This window comes from Dipodomys spectabilis, unplaced genomic scaffold, assembly GCF_019054845.1.
Source record: "Dipodomys spectabilis isolate Male_0828 unplaced genomic scaffold, ASM1905484v1 ptg000365l, whole genome shotgun sequence".
In the NCBI taxonomy this organism is placed as follows: Eukaryota; Metazoa; Chordata; class Mammalia; order Rodentia; family Heteromyidae; genus Dipodomys; species Dipodomys spectabilis.
The window spans coordinates 13,250,174-13,268,235 of record NW_024871042.1 but is presented as its reverse complement, the minus strand read 5'-3'; the positions used below and the strand labels follow the sequence as shown (position 1 = coordinate 13,268,235).

Below are 18,062 nucleotides of genomic sequence, written 5' to 3'. Positions count from 1 at the left end.
ACTACTTTCCTTCATGGTTGCACTGGCATGCATCGCTTGATGAAACGTTTAAGCTTTGTCCTATAGAGCTTTGCACTCTGTTTAACAGATAGTTGGAGGTATATTTTTGACTTGGGATTATGACATTTCTTTTCCTTTGTTTTTCTCACCAGAAGAAAAATTTGCCCAAGCAGTGTGTTTTCTGCTTGTAGACTTGTATATATTAACCTACCAAGCTGAGAAAGCTTTGCATCTTCTGGCTGTCTTAGAAAAAATGATTTCTCAGGGAAATAATAACAAAAATGGAAAAAATGAGGTGAGTGTTCCAGATAATCAAACTAAAATTTAAAAGTATGATTTGTCTTTGTAGTTATAAAATAATTGTCTAAGCCAAACTGGTGGCTCACGCCTGTAATCCTAGCTACTCAGAAGGCTGAGATCTGAGGATTGCAGTTCAAAGACATCCTGGGCAGGAAAGTCTGTGAGACTCTTATCTCCAATAAAGCACTAGAAAACCAGAAATAGTGCTATGGCTCAAGTGGCTCAAGTGGTAGAAGAGCTGAGGGCCAGCACCCAAGCCTAGAGTTCAAGCCTTACAACTAACAAAAGTAAAATAAAATGATTGTCTATTAACTGATTTTTGGAGATGTAATTTACAATTCATATAAACTACTTTTTTTTCAAGGGGGGGTGTTTGTGTGTGCTAGTACTGGGGCTGGAACTCAGGGCTTGGGGATGTCCCTTGAGCTATTTGTTCAAGATTAGTGCCACAGCTCCACTTCTGGTTTTTTTGCTGGCTAATTAGAGACAAGAGTCTCATGGAGGCTGAGAAAGTAGCTTAGTGGTAGAATGCTTGCCTAGTATGCATTAAGCCCTGGGTTCAATTCTTCAGTACCACATAAACAGAAAAAGCCAGAAGTGGCACTGTGGCTCAAATGGCAGAGTGCTAGTTGAGCAAAAGAAACTCAGGAACAGTGCCCAGAGCCTGAGTTCAAGCCCCAGGACTAGACAAGAATTTCATGGAATTCAGTGCCTGGCCTGGCTTCAAACTGATCCTTAGATCTCAGCCTTCTTGAGTGGCTAGGATTACAGTCGTGAGACACTAGTAGCTGCAGTTTGTTATTGTCTAAACTCAATAAAAGGCCATTTAGAGTGTACAGGTTAGTTTATTTTTAATATACTTACATAGTTGTAAGCCATTACCACTGTCTGATTCCAGAGTACTTTCATTACCTCAAAAAGAAGCCATGTACTCATCACCATTTCCCCTTGCCACTGACCTGCCTGCCATTGATCTTCCCAGTGCTGCACATTACATACAAATGGAATCAGACAGTATGTGATTATTCCTGACTGGCTTCTTTCACGTAATATGCTGTTTTCAAGCTTCTTCCATATGTAGTATGTGCTTGGTGCTTTTTTTTGTGTACTTTATCACTTTTGTAGCTGAAAATACTAGGCTATTCCTGACAAAATATGCCATATTTTAAAATCCATTTATCAGTTGGTGGACATTTGGGTTATGTTCCATTTTAGGCTTTATAAATAATGCTACAGTGAATATTCATGTACTAATTACCATGTAGATATACATTTTTAGTTCTTTGGAGTATATATTTAGGCTTATAATCATGAGTCATAGGGTAACTCCACATTTAACATTAGGAGAAGCTACCAGATAGTTTTCTAAAGTAGATCTGCTATTCTACTTTCCCACCAGCACTTCATGAAGGTTTTGGGGGGGTTTTTGGTTGTTGGGCTTGATCTCTGGTTCTGGGTACTGTCCCTGAGCTCTTCAGCTCAAGGTGAGTGCTCTACCACTTGAGCCACAGTGCCACTTCCTATTTTCTGGTGGTTAATTGGAGATAAGAGTCTCACAAGCTGTGCATTGGTGGCTCACGCCTGTAATCCTAGCTACTTAGGAGGCTGAGATCTGAGGATCACAGTTCAAAGCCAGCTTGGGCAGGAAAATGTGTGAGTCTCTTAACTCCAATAAACCACCAGAAAACCAGAAGAGGTGCTGTGGCTCAAGTGGTAGAGTGTTAGCCTTGAGCTGAAGAGCTGAGGGACAGCATCCAGGCCCAGAGATCTAGCCCATGACCGACAAAAAATAAGTCTCAGGCTGGGAAGGTAGCTCAGTGGTAGAGCACTTGCCTTGCATGCATGAGGCCCTGGGTTCGATTCCTCAGCACCACATAAGCAGAAAAAGCCGGAAGTGGCTCTAAGGCTCAAGTGGTAGAATGCTAGCCTTGAGCTGAAGAGCTGAGGGACAGCGCCCAGGCCCTGAGTTCAGGTCCCATGACCAGCAAAAAAAAAAAAAAATCTCATAGGCCCTTTACTACCCTGTTGGCTTTGAACTATGATCCTCAGATCACAGCCTCCTGAGTAGCTAGGATTACAGGCGTGAGCCACTGGTGCCCACCTCTCATAAAGGTATTTGTTGTTACAGAACAGGGTCTTGAATTCATATCCTGGTTTGCCTTTTTTTTTTTTTTTTTGGTGGCACTACTGGGTTCTATTCCTTAGCTTTTTTGCTCAATGCTAGTTCTCTAACACTTGACTCACAGCTCCATCTCCAGCTTTTTAATATATAATTGGAGATGAGTCTCTTGGACTTTTCCTGCTTGAGCTGGCTTTGACCCTTAATTGTCAGATATCAGCATCCTGAGTAGCTAGGATTACAAGTTTGAGCCACCTGTGCCCTGCTGCTTTGTCTGTCTTTTTAAAAAGTTTTAGCCATCTTAGTGGGTGTAATGTGGTACATTGTAATAATTTTGCTTTGGATTTGTATTTAAGGGTATATATTGAACATCTTTTCATTTGTAAGAATGTCTTCATGCCAGGTGCCAGTGGCTCATGCCTGTCATCCTAGTTATTCAGGAGGCTGATACTTGAAGATCATGGTTCAAAGCGAGCCCAGGCAAAAAAGCCTGTGAGACTCTTATCTCCAGTTAACTACCAAAAAAGATGTCTTCATTATTACATGTTTGGCATGAAATATTTGAAACACTTTTTAAGTATTTTGAGAAAAAGATGTTTCTTTATGAAGATTAAATTACTTTCTCAGGGTCGTACACAATTCCCAGAACAGTTAAAAATAAAACCCTTGCATGTGGCTCCTACTCCCTTAGTGCTTTTAGCTAAGCTGTAATATGGTTATTTTTTACTGTTGTACAATATAAACTAATCTGATTTTTCTTTTCAAATGAAGTTCTGAATCAGTTAATTTTGATAATTACTCTGTCAGGAAACAAAAGTCAATGAAGCAGAGAAAGTTTTAAGAAGACAAAGATATGACCTATTGTGAAATGTAGGAAGATACAGACTTTTTTAAACCAAGTCCATCTTTATGATCAGCTGTGAACTTCTCAGAACTAGTTTCCATACTTATGAAGCCTTAATCCCTGAGTAGGTCCTGGGGTTCTGCATTTTGACAATACTCTAGGGTCTGTTAGCTTGCTTAGAAATCAGTCATGGTCAGTTTTGACTGATTTTTTTTTTCATCATTATACAGGGTGGTAATAATACCAACAAAGATGGATCTAATCATAAAGCTGAAAGTGGAGCTCTAATAGAAGCTGCAAAATCAAAGATACATCAGGTATTGTGCATGTCTACAGGTGGTTATGTATACTTTAGGTGCCGCATGTGTCAAAGGCTGGCTGTATCACCTGTGTCCTTGGACTTAGGAATAGTGAGACAACAAGAAATTTTTTAAAGCATTATATAATTCAAAGCAGTGTGTGTTGATTTTGAAGGATTGTAATTTAGAAATACATTTATTCCTGTTTTGCTTATGATACTAGTACAATGTAATTTTTTAGGTTACTGATAGTAAATAGCCTGAGAATGTGTTGGATGATAAAGATAATTTTAAACACTTTAGTAATTGCTGTATATAACTATGTTCTAAACAGATTAATTCCCTTAACTAGAAAGTCAAACTTTAGCATTTTTTTCCTTTTCAGTACAAAGTAAGAGCTTATATCCAAATGAAGTCCCTGAAAGCATGCAAAAGGGAAATCAAGTCAGTGATGAATACAGCTGGAAATGTAAGTTCTTTCTGGATTTTTCTATTGTTTAAAACTTTTGGCTTCTTTAGAGTTATGAGTATTTGTCAGTTTTAAATAATTTTTTTCAGTTGAGTGTTATAGACATGCTTAACATGCTTAAAGACCTGGATTCAACTGGAAATAATTTCTCTCGATCTCTTATTACTAACAGACATAAACCTTGATAAGAAATTGTAATCAGGAGCTGGGAAGGTGCCTCAGTGGCAGAGTGCTTGCCTCACATGCATGAGGCTCTGGGTTCGATTCCTCAGCACCACATAAGCAGAAAAAGCCAAAAGTGGCGCTGTGGCTCAAGTGGCAGAGCACTAGCCTTGAGCTGAAGAGCTGAGGGACAGCGCCCAGGCCCAGAGTTCAGGCCCCATGACCGGCAAAACAAAACAAAACAGAAGTGGCACAGTGGGGCTGGGAAGGTGGCTCAGTGGCAGAATGCTTGCCTTGCATGCATGAGGCCCTGGGTTCAGTTGCTCGGCACCACATAAGCAGAAAAGGCCAGAAGTGGTGCTATGGCTCAAGTGGTAGAGTGCTCGCTTTGAGCTGAAGAGCTGAAGGACAGCGCCCAGGCCAAGTTCAGGCCCCATGACCAACCAAAAAAAATAAAAAAATAAAAAAAAAAAATGGGCTGGGAAGGTGGCTCAGTGGTAGAGCGCTTGCCTTGCATGCATGAGGCCCTGGGTTCGATTCCTTAGCACCACATAAGCAAAAAAAAAAAAGAAAAAAGCCGGAAGTGGCGCTGTGGCTCATAGTGGTAGAGCGCTAGCCTTGAGCTGAAGAGCTGAGGGACAGCGCCCAGGCCCAGAGTTCAGGCCCCACAACCGGACAAAAAAAAAAAAAAAATGGGCTGGGAAGGTGGCTCAGTGGTAGAGCGCTTGCCTTGCATGCATGAGGCCCTGGGTTCGATTCCTCAGCACCACATAAGCAAAAAGAAAAAAAGCCAGAAGTGGCGCTGTGACTCAAGTGGTAGAGCACTAGCCTTGAGCTGAAGAGCTGAGGGACAGCGCCCAGGCCCAGAGTTCAGGCCCCACGACCGGACCCAAAAAAAAAAGAAGTGGCCCAGTGGCTTAAAGTGGTAGAACAATAGCTTTGGGTGAAAGAGCTCAAGGACAGGACCCAGGCCCTGAGTTCAAGCCCCACGACTGACAGATAAAAAAGAATAAAGGTAGATGTGCCTCAACCTATTTCAACCTAGATAGTCGTTGAAAACCCAGCTTCCATTATGGATGAAGGACAGTCAATCTGTTTTAAATTTTCTATTATTGAATCATTCTTTAAAATTAAAAAGAAAAGAAAACCCACCTTCCTTAGTGGCCAGCACTCTGGTGTGGTTGGAAGGCAGAGGCAGAGCAAAAGCAAGGCTTACACAGAAAGTCTGTTTCCAAGCTGAAGTGAATAAACAATAGAATAGGAAGTACAGGTATGCTCTTGGGAAGGTCTAGATCCTCTGCATGCATCTGCATTCTAGCTAAGTTCTATTGGTTGTTGTTTATTTTTTTTTTTTAATTTTTTTTTTTTGTGGTCATGGGCCTTGAACTCTGGGCCTGGGAACTGTCCCTGAGCTTTTGAGCTCAAGGCAAGTGTTCTGCCACTTGAGCCACAGTGCTGCTTCCAGTTTTGTGGTGGTAAATTGAAGATAAGAGTCTCAAGGACTTTCCTGCCTGGGGCATCCTCAGATCTCAGCCTCCTGAGTAGCTAGGATTACAGGCGTGAGCCACCAGCACCCAGCTAAACAAAAATTTTTGTTGGAAAATTTTTCCATTCATACATGGACTCTTTCTCCTATTTGGAAAATATTTTATTATTTCTGTTTGGGTTCTAACAAAAGGTGCTTTTCTGTCTAATATATACAGATAATCGTTGATCTTTTCTGATAATCATTAAGATGGTTGCTGTCTAATTTCCAATTAAGTCAGTCCTAGAGGCCCATGTGTGTAGTTCAAGCAACTCAGAAAGCTAAAGCTGGAGGATCATAGCACAGAAAGACTTTTTTTCTTTTAAAACAAATTTTTTAAAGGCCAGGTACTATTACAGTAAAAATGACAGATCTGAATAATAAAGAAACAATCTTGCATGCAGAAAAAAAAAGCAAAGCAAGAGCTATATTATATTAAAAAATCAGAATCACTGCAGATCTTTCTACACAGACACTGAATGCAAGCAAAGCCTGGGAAAGTACCATCCAAGCCCTGAGAACTAATAACTGCCAACCCAATCTGGTATACCCAGTGAACCTAGCATTCACATTCAGTGGAGAGACTAATTTTTTTTTTTTTTTTTTTTTTTTCCCGGTCATGGGGCCTGAACTCTGGGTCTGGGTGCTGTCCCTCAGCTCTTCAGCTCAAGGCTAGCGCTCTACCACTGGAGCCACAGCGCCACTTCCGGCTTTTTCTGTTTATGTGGTGCTGAGGAATCGAACCCAGGGCCTCATGCTTGCAAGGCATGCACTCTACCTCTGAGCTACCTTCCCAGCCCCTAAACTAAAATTTTTAATAGTAAAGTAAAACTAAATTCATAAACAATAAGTGAACACTTCAGAGAATATTAAGAGGGGGAAATACAACCTGAAGAAAACAATCAAGATCAGGGATCCACATCAGACAGATATCACTAAAAGTATAGCTTAGTTACCACAGGAGGAAAGGAAAGAAGAAAAACTTAGGAAAGCAGGAAAATGACAAGAAACACAATGCATCTCTCTATAATAACCATAAATATTAATGGGCTCAATTCACAAATCAAAAGAAAAAGAATTGCAGATTGGATCAGAAAACAAGATCCATCCATTTGTTGTTTTCAAGAGACCCATCTTACAGCCAAAGATAAAAACAAATTCGGAGGGGCTGGGAAGGTGGCTCAGTGGTAGAGCGCTTGCCTTGCATGCATGAGGCCCTGGGTTCGATTCCTCAGCACCACATAAGCAAAAAGAAAAAAAGCCAGAAGTGGCGCTGTGGCTCAAGTGGTAGGGTGCTAGCCTTGAGCTGAAGAGCTGAGGGACAGCGCCCAGGCCCAGAGTTCAGGCCCCATGACCGGACCAAAAAAAAAAAACAAATTCGGAGTGAAGGGATGGAGAAAGATCTACCATGCAAATGCTCCCAGCAAGAAGGTAGGAGTTGCCATCTGATATCTGACAAAATAAACTTTTCATTAAAATTAATACAAAAAGACAAAGACATTAATACAGGGAACGATCCAAGAAGAAGGTATTACCATTATCAACTTATATTCCCCAAACATTGGTGAACCCAAATATGTTAAGCAAATACTCTCAGACTTACAGAATAAAATAGATCCAAATACAATAATATTAGGAGACTTAATACTCCACTCTCGGGCTGGGAAGGTGGCTCAGTGGTAGAGCGCTTGCCTTGCATGCATGAGGCCCTGGGTTCAATTCCTCAGCACCACATAAGCAGAAAAAAAAAAAAAGCTGTAAGTGGCGCTGTGGTTCAAGTGGTAGAGTGCTAGCCTTGAGCTGAAGAGCTGAGGGACAGCGCCCAGGCCCAAAGTACAGGCCCCACAACCAGCAAAAAAAAAAAAAATACTCCACTCTCACCAGAGGACAGATCTACCAACCAGAGGATTGGCAACGAAGCCTCTGAATTAAATGATGCCATATCTCAGGCGGAATTAATTGACATCTACCGAGTTTTCCACCCTACAACCCAGTATACATTCTTCTCAGCAGCCCATGGATCTTTCTCCAAAATAGACAATATCATAGTTCATACAAGGAATTTAAGCAAATACAAGATGATTGACATAATCCCCTGTATTCTATCCGACCACAGTGGAATCAAGCTAGTTCTTGCTAACAAAGCATACCATAGAAATTACTCAAATACATGGAAATTGAACAGCACACTTTGAGCAACACCTGGGTAACAGAAAAATTAAGAAATTTAAAAGTTCCTACAATTCAATGAAAATGAATACCACTCACAAAGAAACCTGTGGGACATGGCAAGAGCAGTCCTGAGGGGCAAATTTATTGCTCTCAGTGCACACAGCAAAAAAATAGAAACAGTCAGACACCGTTGGCTCATGCCTGTAATCCTAGCTGCTCAGGAGGCTGAGATCTGAGGATCGCGGCTCAAAGCCAGCCCGGGCAGGAAAGTCTGTGAGACTTATTCCAATAAACTACTAGAAAACCAGAAGTGGTGCTATGGTTCAAGTGGTAGAGTGCTTGCCTTGAGCTGAAGAGCAGGGACATTGCCCAACCCCAGAGTTCAAGCCCCCCACAACGGCAAAAATAGAAGCAGACCAAGTAAATAATCTTATGTTGCAACTAAAACTGCTAGAAAAGCATGAAAAAATTGAACCTAAAGTTCCTAGATGGAGCGAGATAAAATTAATAAAACAAAAGGCTGGGTTTTTTTGAAAGAAATCAGTAAAATTAACGGACCTCTGGCAAGATTAACTTAAAAAAGAGAGAGAGGAGACCCAAATCAATATGATCAGGGACACCACAGGAAAAATCACAACAAACATCCAAGACATCCAAACAGTTATAAAGAACTATTTCCAGACTCTATACTCACTAAGGAAGGAAAACCTAACAGAAAGAGATGAATTTCTAGAGAAATCCAAATTGCCCAAACTTAGCCAAGAAGAAATAAATCAATTAAATAAGCCAATATCATACAATGAGATAGAGGAAGCAATCAGAAGTCTTCCAACAAGGAAAAGCCCAAGAACAGATGGATTCAGTATGGAATTCTAAAAGACCTTTAAAGAGGAACTAATACCCATACTCCTCAAACTCTTCTGAGAAATGGAGAGAGAGCTATCCCAAATTACTCCTCAAACTCTTCTGAGAAATGGAGAGAGAGCTATCCCAAACCCATTCTATGAAGCCAGTATCACACTCATCCTCAAACCAGGCAAAGACTCAACAAAAAAAGAGAACTACAGACCAATCTCCTTGATGAACACAGATGCAAAGCTCCTCAATAAAATTTTAGCCAACAGAATCCAGAAACATATCAAAAAAATCATAAATTATGATCAAGTAGGTTTCATCCCAGAGATTCAGGGATGGTTTAACATATGTAAATCAATAAATGTAATCCACCATATCAACAGATCCAAGGTCAAGAACCACATGATTATCTCCATTGATGTGGAAAAGGCTTTTGATAAAATACAACATTCATGTTAAAAGCTCTGGAGAAAACCGAATAGAAGGAACAGTCCTTAAAACAATAAAAGCCATATACAGCAGACCAATAGCCAATATTATACTTAATGCAGAAAAACTACAACCAATTCTCCTAAAAAAAGGAACAAGACAGGGATGCTCACTGTCACCACTCCTCTTCAATATAGTTCTGGAATCCTTAGCCAGAACTATAAAGCAAGAAAAAGACATTAGGGGCTGGGAAGGTGGCTCAGTGGTAGAGCGCTTGCCTTGCATGCCTGAGGCCCTGGGTTCGATTCCTCAGCACCACATAAGCAAAAAGAAAAAAGCCGGAAGTGGCGCTGTGGCTCAAGTGGTAGAGCGCTAGCCTTGAGCTGAAGAGCTGAGGGACAGCACCCAGGCCCAGAGTTCAGGCCCCACGACTGGACTAAAAAAAAAAAAGAAAGAAAAAGACATTAAAGGGATCCACATAGGAAAGGAAGAAGTTAAACTATCCCTTTTTGCAGATAACATGATATTATACCTCAGTGATCCCAAAAACTCCACCCCAAACTCTTAGAACTTATAAACCACTTCAGCAAAGTAGCAGGATACAATTCTTTTTGCAAATTATTATGATTAAGTGATAACATAATTTTAACAAATTTTACAGTATTGTAAGATAGTGAGGCTTAGTTAAAGTCACAAACACATTCTAACTCATGGGACAAATTGTCTTTCGTGGTCTATAAAGTTTATATTAGTTGATTCTCTAATATATTTTTGGTAGACTTTAATGTTTCTGTTTACAAAGTACTCTCTTGACACATATTAATTTTTAGATTGTAAGAGCAGTGAAAAATTTAGAAACTTTGATTGGAGATCAAACTCATTGTCACATGGCTTGCTTGGTACATGCTTTCCCCCCACCCTCCTTTGGCCCCTTTTGCCACCCTCTACCCCCTTCCCGGAGTTTGAACTCGGCCTCACTTCTGTCCCTGAGCCTCTCTATGCTTGGGGCTAGCACGCTACCACTTGAGCCACAGCACTACTTACAGCTTTTTCTGAGTAGTTTATTGGAGATAGTAGTCTCATGGACTTTCCAGCCTGGGCTATCTTCAAACTGATTCTCAGATCTCAGCCTCCTGAGTAACTGGTGTTGCAGGAGTGAGCCACTGGCACCAGGCTGCTTGGTATATGCTTTATCCATAGTCCTAGTCCCCCATCCTAGAAACATGTCTAGCCATAACTTGACTAACTCATGTTATGCATACCTATGCAACAGTAAAATTACAGTTTGGGTACATTAGGTACCTAAAAGCAAATTTTAATTAACGTTTATATTTTCTTTGCAGTCTGCACCCTCCCTATTTCTTAAAAGTAACTTTGAATACTTAAGGGGCAATTACCGAAAAGCTGTGAAACTATTAAATAGTTCAAACATTGCTGAACATCCAGGATTTATGAAAACAGGTAAAAGACATGTTATCCCTCACATTGTTCTCCCTCCTATTGCTTGTTTTATTCTCCTTGATCTCTTTTGTTGTTGTTGTTGGCTATGGGGCTTGAACTCACGGCCTGGATACTGTCTCTAAGCTAAACTCAGTTATAGTACTCTACTGCTTTGAACCACGGCACTACTTCTTATTTTCTGGTAGTTAATTGGAGTCTTATGGAATTTTCTGTCTGGGCTAGCTTTGAACCATGATTTTCAGATCTCAGCCTCTTGAGTATCTAGGAAACAGACATGAACCACTGGTGTCCAGCTCCCCCTGATCTTTTTTTTTTTTTTTTTCTCCCTGGTCCTGGGACTGTTAATTCTGGGCTTGGGTACTATCCCTAAGCTCTTTTTTTTTGGTCCTGGGGCTTGAACTCCGGACTTAGGCTGTCCCTTAGCTCTTCAGTTCAAGGCTAGCAATCTACCACTTGAGCCATAGCGCCACTTCCAGTTTTCTGAGTTGTTTATTAGAGATAAGAGTCTCATGGAACCTGGGCAGGAAAGTCTGTGAGACTCTTAACTCCAATAAACCACTAGAAAACCAGTAGTGGTGATGTGGCTCAAGTGGTAAAGCGCTTGCCTTGAGCTAAAGAACTGAGGGATAGCGCCTAAGCCCAGAGTTCAAGTCCCAGAACAGATCAAAACAAAACATAAAAAAAGAGTCTCATGGACTTTTTTGCCTGGGCTGGCTTTGAACCTGGCTTTGAACCATGATCTTCAGATCTCAGCCTCCTGCATAGCTAGGATTACAGGAGTGAGCCACCAACCCCAGCTTGCTTGCTGTGCTTGCTTGCTTGCTTTCCTTCCTTCCTTCCTTCCTTCCTTCCTTCCTTCCTTCCTTCCTTCCTTCCTTCCTTCCTTCCTTCCTTCCTCTCTCTCTCTCTCTCTCTCTCTCTTTCTCTCTCTCTCTCTCTCTTGCTTGCTCTCTATTTCTTTCTTTATTGTTGTTGGTCATGGGGCTTGAACTCTGGGCCTGGGCGCTGTCCCTCAGCTCTTCAGCTCAAAGCTAATGCTCTACCACTTGAGCAAAAGCTCCACTTCTGATTTTCTGTGATTTGGACATAAGGGTTTCACCCACTTTCCTACCTGGGCTGGCTTTGAACTAAGATCCTCAGATCTGAGCCTCCTGAATAGCTAGGATTACAACTGTGAGTCACCGGCACCTGGCTTCCAGTTATTTTTATTTGTCAGTTGTGGGGCTTGAGCTCAAGTGGTTAGAGTGCTCACCTTGAGCTGAAGAACTCAGAGACAGCACCCAGGCCTAGAGTTCAAGCCCCATAACTGACAATAAAAAAAAAAAAAAAGGAACTCCATATGCCCAACAGACATGAAAAGATGCTTAGTCACAATGCCGTTATCAAAAGAAACTCAGAGACAACATCCAGGCCCTGAGTTTTAGACCAAGGACTAGCAATAAATAAATAAAACTGTGGAGCTGGATACCAGTGGCTCACTCCTATAATCCTAGCTACTCATGAGGCAGAAATCTGAGGTTCATGGTTTAAAACCATGCCAGACTGGAAACTTAAGATTTTTTGTTGGCTGTGGGGCTTGAACTCTGGGCCAGGGTGCTGTCCTTCAGCTCTTCAGCTCAAGGCACATGCTCTTCCACACAATGGCACAGCTCCACTTCAGGTTTTCCAATGGTTAATTGGAGATAAGAGTCTCACGGACTTTCCTTACCCTGGCTGGCTTTGAACTGCAATCCTCAGATCTCAGCCTCCTAAGCAGCTAGGGTTACAGGCATGAGCCACCAGTGCCTAGCAAAACTAAGATTTTTATTACCAATGAACTACCAGAAAGCTGAAAGTGGAGCTGTGGCTCCACAACAGACAAAAAAAAAAAAAAATCTGAATTACTAATGCTTCATGAATTGTTCTGTATGGATTAAGTGTAATTACAAACAATTTATATTACATGGAACCTAATTCTTTTTTCTTTTTTTTTTTTTCTTGTAAGTCATGGGGCCTGAACACTGGGCCTGGACACTGTCCCTCAGCTCTCTAGCTCAAGGCTAGCGCTTTACCACTTGAGCCACAGCGCCACTTCTAGCCTTTTCTGCTTATATGGTGCTGAGGAATCAAACCCAGGACCTTATGCATGCAAGGCAAGCACTCTACCACTGAGCCACCTTCCCAGCCCCCCTAATTTTTTTGAGGGATTGTTTAAAACAAAATTTGGCAGAGCCAGGCACCGGTGGCTTATGCCTGTAATCCTAGCTACTCAGGAGGCTGAGATCTAAGGATCGCAGTTCAAAGCCAGCCTGGGCAGCAAAGTCCATGAGACTCATCTCCAGTAAACCACTAGATAACCAGAAGTGGCGCTGTGGCTCAAGCGCTAGAGTACTCACCTTGAGCTTTAGAACTGAGGGACAGTGCCCAGGTCCAGAGTTCAAGCCCCACAACTGACAAAAAAAAAAAAAAAAAGGCGATAAACTAATTTATTTGTGTTTTTCTCAGGTGAATGCTTGAGATGCATGTTTTGGAATAATCTTGGTTGTATTCATTTTGCCATGAGCAAGCATAATTTAGGAATATTCTATTTTAAGAAGGCTCTGCAGGAGAATGACAATGTCTGTGCACAGCTCAGTGCAGGTAGCACTGATCCAGGTAAGCACTACACAGGGGACAGTTTGCGTTTACTAATTGAAAAAATCATAAGTAGAGAACAAGCACTCTGCCAAATATATGCCATAATGTGGCTCTACGAAGAAAGATCTGCCCAACAAATTTGGCTGTATTGAGTTTTAGTAGACACTGCTATTTTGTTTCTTTTTTTTTTTTTTTTTTTGTTGGTCGTGGGGCTTGAACTCTGGGCCTGGGCGCTGTCCCTCAGCTCTTCAGCTCAAGGCGAGCGCTCTACCACTTGAGCTACAGCGCCACTTCCGGTTTTCTGGTGGTTTATTGGAGATAGGAGTCTCACGGTCTCTCCTGCCCGGGCTGGCTTTGAACCGCGATCCTCAGATCTCAGCCTCCTGAGTAGCTAGGATTACAGGCGTGAGCCACCAGCGCCCGGCGACACTGCTATTTTGAACAGCAGGGTGTTAGGAGTAACTTTGCAAAACATTTAAGTTAGGTGGGTGTCAGTGGCTCATACTTGGAATCTTAACTACTTGGGAGGCTTCAATCTGAGTATAAACAGTTCAAAGCCAGCCAGGGCAGGAAAGTCCAGGGCAGGAAAGTCCATGACGTCTAATTAGACACTTCAGAAAAGCTATAAGTGGAAGTGTGGTTCAAGTGGTAGAGCACCAGCCTGGAGAGAAACAGGTAAGATAGAGGTCCTGGGTTCAATCCCTCTCCTCCCCCCGAAAAAAAATGTATATCTAATTTTTCATGGAATTGGTAATCCCACATTATAATGTCACAAACTACTTTTTTGTCTGAACCAGGTTAGCTCTGTTACAAACTATCCACTGAGTTTTACAAGTAGTACCATTGGCAATATTTGACAGTCTTTATACAAATTCCTGCAATTCATCCTTTGATGTTTATATTACATGCATTCTTTTTTTTTTTTGTCATGGATACTACATGCATTCTTGATCTGAAATGCATAAAATCAAGCAGCTTTTTTTTTTACTGTGAGTGTGTGTGTGATGCATGCAAGTCCTGAAGCTTGAACTCGGCATAGGTTTTTGCTTAAAGATAGGAGATCTACCACTTGAGTCGCAGCTCTACTTCCAGCTTTTTTGAGGTGGTTTCCTGAGTGGTTTTGAACCTAGATCCTCAGTTACAGGTATAATTCACTAGTGCCTAGCTAGTTTTATACTTCCTAATACAAAATTTGGTTAACTGATGAGAATGTTTTGGGGTTCGTTTGTTTTTTGTTTTTAGTCAGTCGTGGGGCTTGAACTCTGGACCTGGGTGCTGTCCCTCAGCTCTTTAGCTTAGGCTAGTGCTCTACCGCTTGAGCCACAGTGGTTTTCTGGTTTTCTAGTGGTTTATTGGAGATAAGAGTCTCCCAGGCTTTCCTGCCCAGTCTGGCTTTGAACTATGATCCTCAGATCTCAGCCTCCTGAGTACTAGGATTACAGGCTTGAGCCACCGGTGCCCAGCAATGAGAATGTATTCCAGACTATAGGGATCTTACTTTGAATCATTGAGTAAGTGGTAGCACGTGTTTAAAAAAAAAAAAAACACAGTTAACCAAACTGAAAATAAAAATAAGAATTAGCTGGGTGCCAGTTGCTCATGCCTATAGTTCTAGCTTCTCAGGCTCAGATCCTAAGGATTGCAGTTGGAAGCCAGCCCAGGCAGAAAGGTCCCCATGAGACTCTTTATCTCCAATTAACCACTCAAAAACCAGAAGTTGTGCTATGGGTCAAAGTGGTAGAACACTAGCAAAAGAACTCGGACAGTGCCCAAACCCTGAGTTCAAGCCCAACAACTGACAAAATAAGTAAGGCTTAGAAAGGTGGAAATGTCAAAGGAGTGATGAGTCTTATTATCTCTGATATTTACCCTCCTGAGAATATCTATGGGGGTATTGATTATTATTTCAAGTCATTATTGGTAGTAAATATAGTAGTGTTTCAATTAAAAAAAAAAAAAGAACTTCGGGGAAGGTAGAGAGGGAAGGGATGGTAGGGGGAAAACAATGGAGGAGGTAACAATGCTCAATAGGAAGTGTACTCATTACCTTGCTCATGTAACTGTAACCCTCTGTATAGTATCTTTACAATAAAAAATTTTAAAAAATATATAGTAGTGTTTACCTTGTAAAATAAATGTGCTCTATATAACTCTTACTTTAATGATTTGTTTTCAAATTTTCATCACTAGGCAAAAAATTCTCAGGAAGACCCATGTGTACGTTACTAACCAACAAGAGGTACGAGTTGCTATATAACTGTGGAATTCAGCTTCTTCACATTGGAAGGCCTCTCGCTGCCTTTGAGTGTTTGATTGAAGCTGTTCAGGTTTATCATGCAAATCCCCGACTTTGGCTCAGGCTGGCTGAATGCTGTATTGCTGCCAATAAGGGGGTGAGTGCTGCTTGGGATTGATTAGAGCCTCCATTTCTCCTTCCTAATGTTTATTACATGGGTAGAAGAAAATTGTTGGGAACATGTCAGACATCATTTCTCATTGAGTTTATAAAGATAGTCTTCTGTTCCTTATAAGTTGAAGGGGAAATTAGGTTTTTTTTTGTTGTTGTTTTTTTTTTTTTTTTGGGTCCGGTCATGGGGCCTGAACTCTGGGCCTGGGCACTGTCCCTCAGCTCTTCAGCTCAAGGCTAGCGCTCTACCATTTGAGTCACAGCGCCACTTCCGGCTTTTTTCTTTTTGCTTATGTGGTGCTGAGGAATCGAACCCAGGGCCTCAGGCATGCAAGGCAAGCGCTGTACCACTAAGCCAACTTCCCAGCCCGGGAAATTAGTTTTAAAAAGTCATTTGCAGCCAATTGCTGGTGGCTGTTCATGTTTGCAATCTTAGCTGTTCAGGAGGCTGAAATCTGAGGATTGTGACTCAAAAATGGAGATGTAGTTTTATTGCTAGTCTTGAGATAAATAAATAAATAAATAAATGCCTCAGGGACAGTGCTTAAGTCCTGAGTTCAAGTCTCAGGACCAGCACATACACATGCCAAAAGAAGCCATTTGCTAGAAATCTGGGTAACTGGGTCATACAAGGGTTAAAGCCAGAGAGAAGGCCCTGTTTATTGGAATGGTGATGGCTATGGATCTGATAAGCCATCTGCTGAGGGCCCACACTGAGATCGAAACACCTGTGTTCAACTGCATTTTCTTCAGTGCTTGGGCCTCTCGCTTCTGGGTCAATGATGACAATATACTTCATAGATACCAGGCTGTTTCTCTTTGAAACTGTTCACAGTGGCTGTGGGCTGGCTTATATTAGTGTTTTGTCTCTAAACAACAATTGGTAGAACCCTTCTGAACCTTAAATTAAGAAGAGTTGGTGGGAGGAAAAGACAAATATGTAATTATCAGATGTCTGTGTGAACCCATTTCTATCCCCCCTTTCTTCCTGTGCTCCCTGGATATGTGAAGGTTGGGTTGGTATAACAACCTGAAGTCTTACCTCACACACCTACCACAGGTTATGTAGGATGTTGAGGTTCTTCTGCTAAACAGCACTTTCTGAGAAGCAGCTAAATGAATCCAGTGGTTTAAGGAAGCATGTGTGCTTGGTACTTACATGATTTGATTGACTATACCAGGAAGGAAGAGGCCAATGTTGCTTTCCTCCTTTTTGGAGGGTTAGAGGGGTTGCTACTTTACTTTTTCTTAACTTTTTGCACTTAAGGCCGGGCACCAATGGCTCATGCCTGTAACCCTAGCTACTCAGGAAGCTGAGATCTGAAGATTGTGTTTCAAAGCTGGCCCAGGCATGTGAGTCCGTGAGATTTTTTGTTTGTTGGTCGTGAGGCCTGAACCCTGGGCCTGGGAACTGTCCCTCAGCTCTTCAGCTCAAAGCTAGCGCTCTACCACTAGAGCCATAGCGCCACTTCTGGCTTTTTCTGCTTATGGGTGCTGAGGAATTGAACCCAGGGCCTCATGCATGCACTCTACCACTGAGCCACCTTCCCAGCCCCCATGAGACTCTTATCTCCAGTAAACCACCAGAAAACCGGAAGTGGTGCTATGGCTCAAGTGATAGAGCCCTTTCCTTGAGTTGAAGAGCTCAGGGACAGCACCCAGGCCCAGAGTTCAAGCCCCATGACTGACCAAAAAAAAAAAAAAAAAGACTAGCACTCTACCATTTCAGCCACACCTTCACTTTCAGCCTTCACGTTGGTTAACTGGTACCTGGCAAATGCTTTGTTTCTTTTCTTTTCTTTTTTTTTTTTTTTTCTTTTTTTTACTGCCTGGGCTGACTGAACCATGATCCTCAGATCTCAGCCTCTGAGTAGCCAGGAGGATTACAGGTATGAGCCACCAGAGTTCAGCTTTTATTAGATAGTTTTTTTAATTAAGTGATAAATTTAGGCAGAATTTGTACTGGTATATACCAGTAATTCTGGCACACAGGAGGAGGAGGCAAGAGGATTGAGAATTCAAACCCAGACTAGATATCAAAAACTGCCTTAGTCACCCAGTAAAAGAATCTCCAGAAATTGTTTATTCCCTTTACTGAATTTACCTGTTGAGGGTCTTGTGTAGTTACTATAAATCAGAATTACTTTAGATGCTTTTCTTTAAACTTTTTTTTTTTTTGGTTTTCTGGTGATTAATTGGAGATAAGAGTCTTATAGACTTTTCTGCTAGGTCTGGCTTCGAACTGCGATCTTCAGATCTCAGCCTCCTGAGTAGCTAGGATTAAAGACATGAGCCATCAGTGCCCAGCTAGATGATTTTCTTTAGATGCTTGTGCAATGTAAAATTTAGATCCGACAGTTCATATTGATTGACTCCAGGTTTTCCTCTGTATGAGAATTTGAGT

The 18,062-nt window shown here is 41.7% G+C and overlaps 1 protein-coding gene across 5 annotated transcripts in view; it reads left to right on the top strand.

The window, feature by feature from the left end:
• Cnot10 (CCR4-NOT transcription complex subunit 10) overlaps positions 1 to 18,062 on the top strand; it is a 55,877-nt gene that overhangs the window by 15,991 nt on the left and 21,824 nt on the right. For 4 of the 5 annotated variants that reach the window (XM_042666455.1, XM_042666452.1, XM_042666454.1 and 1 more), the window contains exons 5-10: positions 153 to 295; positions 3,494 to 3,580; positions 3,948 to 4,031; positions 10,518 to 10,635; positions 13,120 to 13,269; positions 15,442 to 15,644. In XM_042666455.1, coding sequence (XP_042522389.1) covers positions 153 to 295; positions 3,494 to 3,580; positions 3,948 to 4,031; positions 10,518 to 10,635; positions 13,120 to 13,269; positions 15,442 to 15,644 — 785 coding nt within the window. The remainder of the gene's footprint in view (positions 1 to 152; positions 296 to 3,493; positions 3,581 to 3,947; positions 4,032 to 10,517; positions 10,636 to 13,119; positions 13,270 to 15,441; positions 15,645 to 18,062) is intronic. The other variant, XM_042666453.1, reaches the window with a different exon arrangement.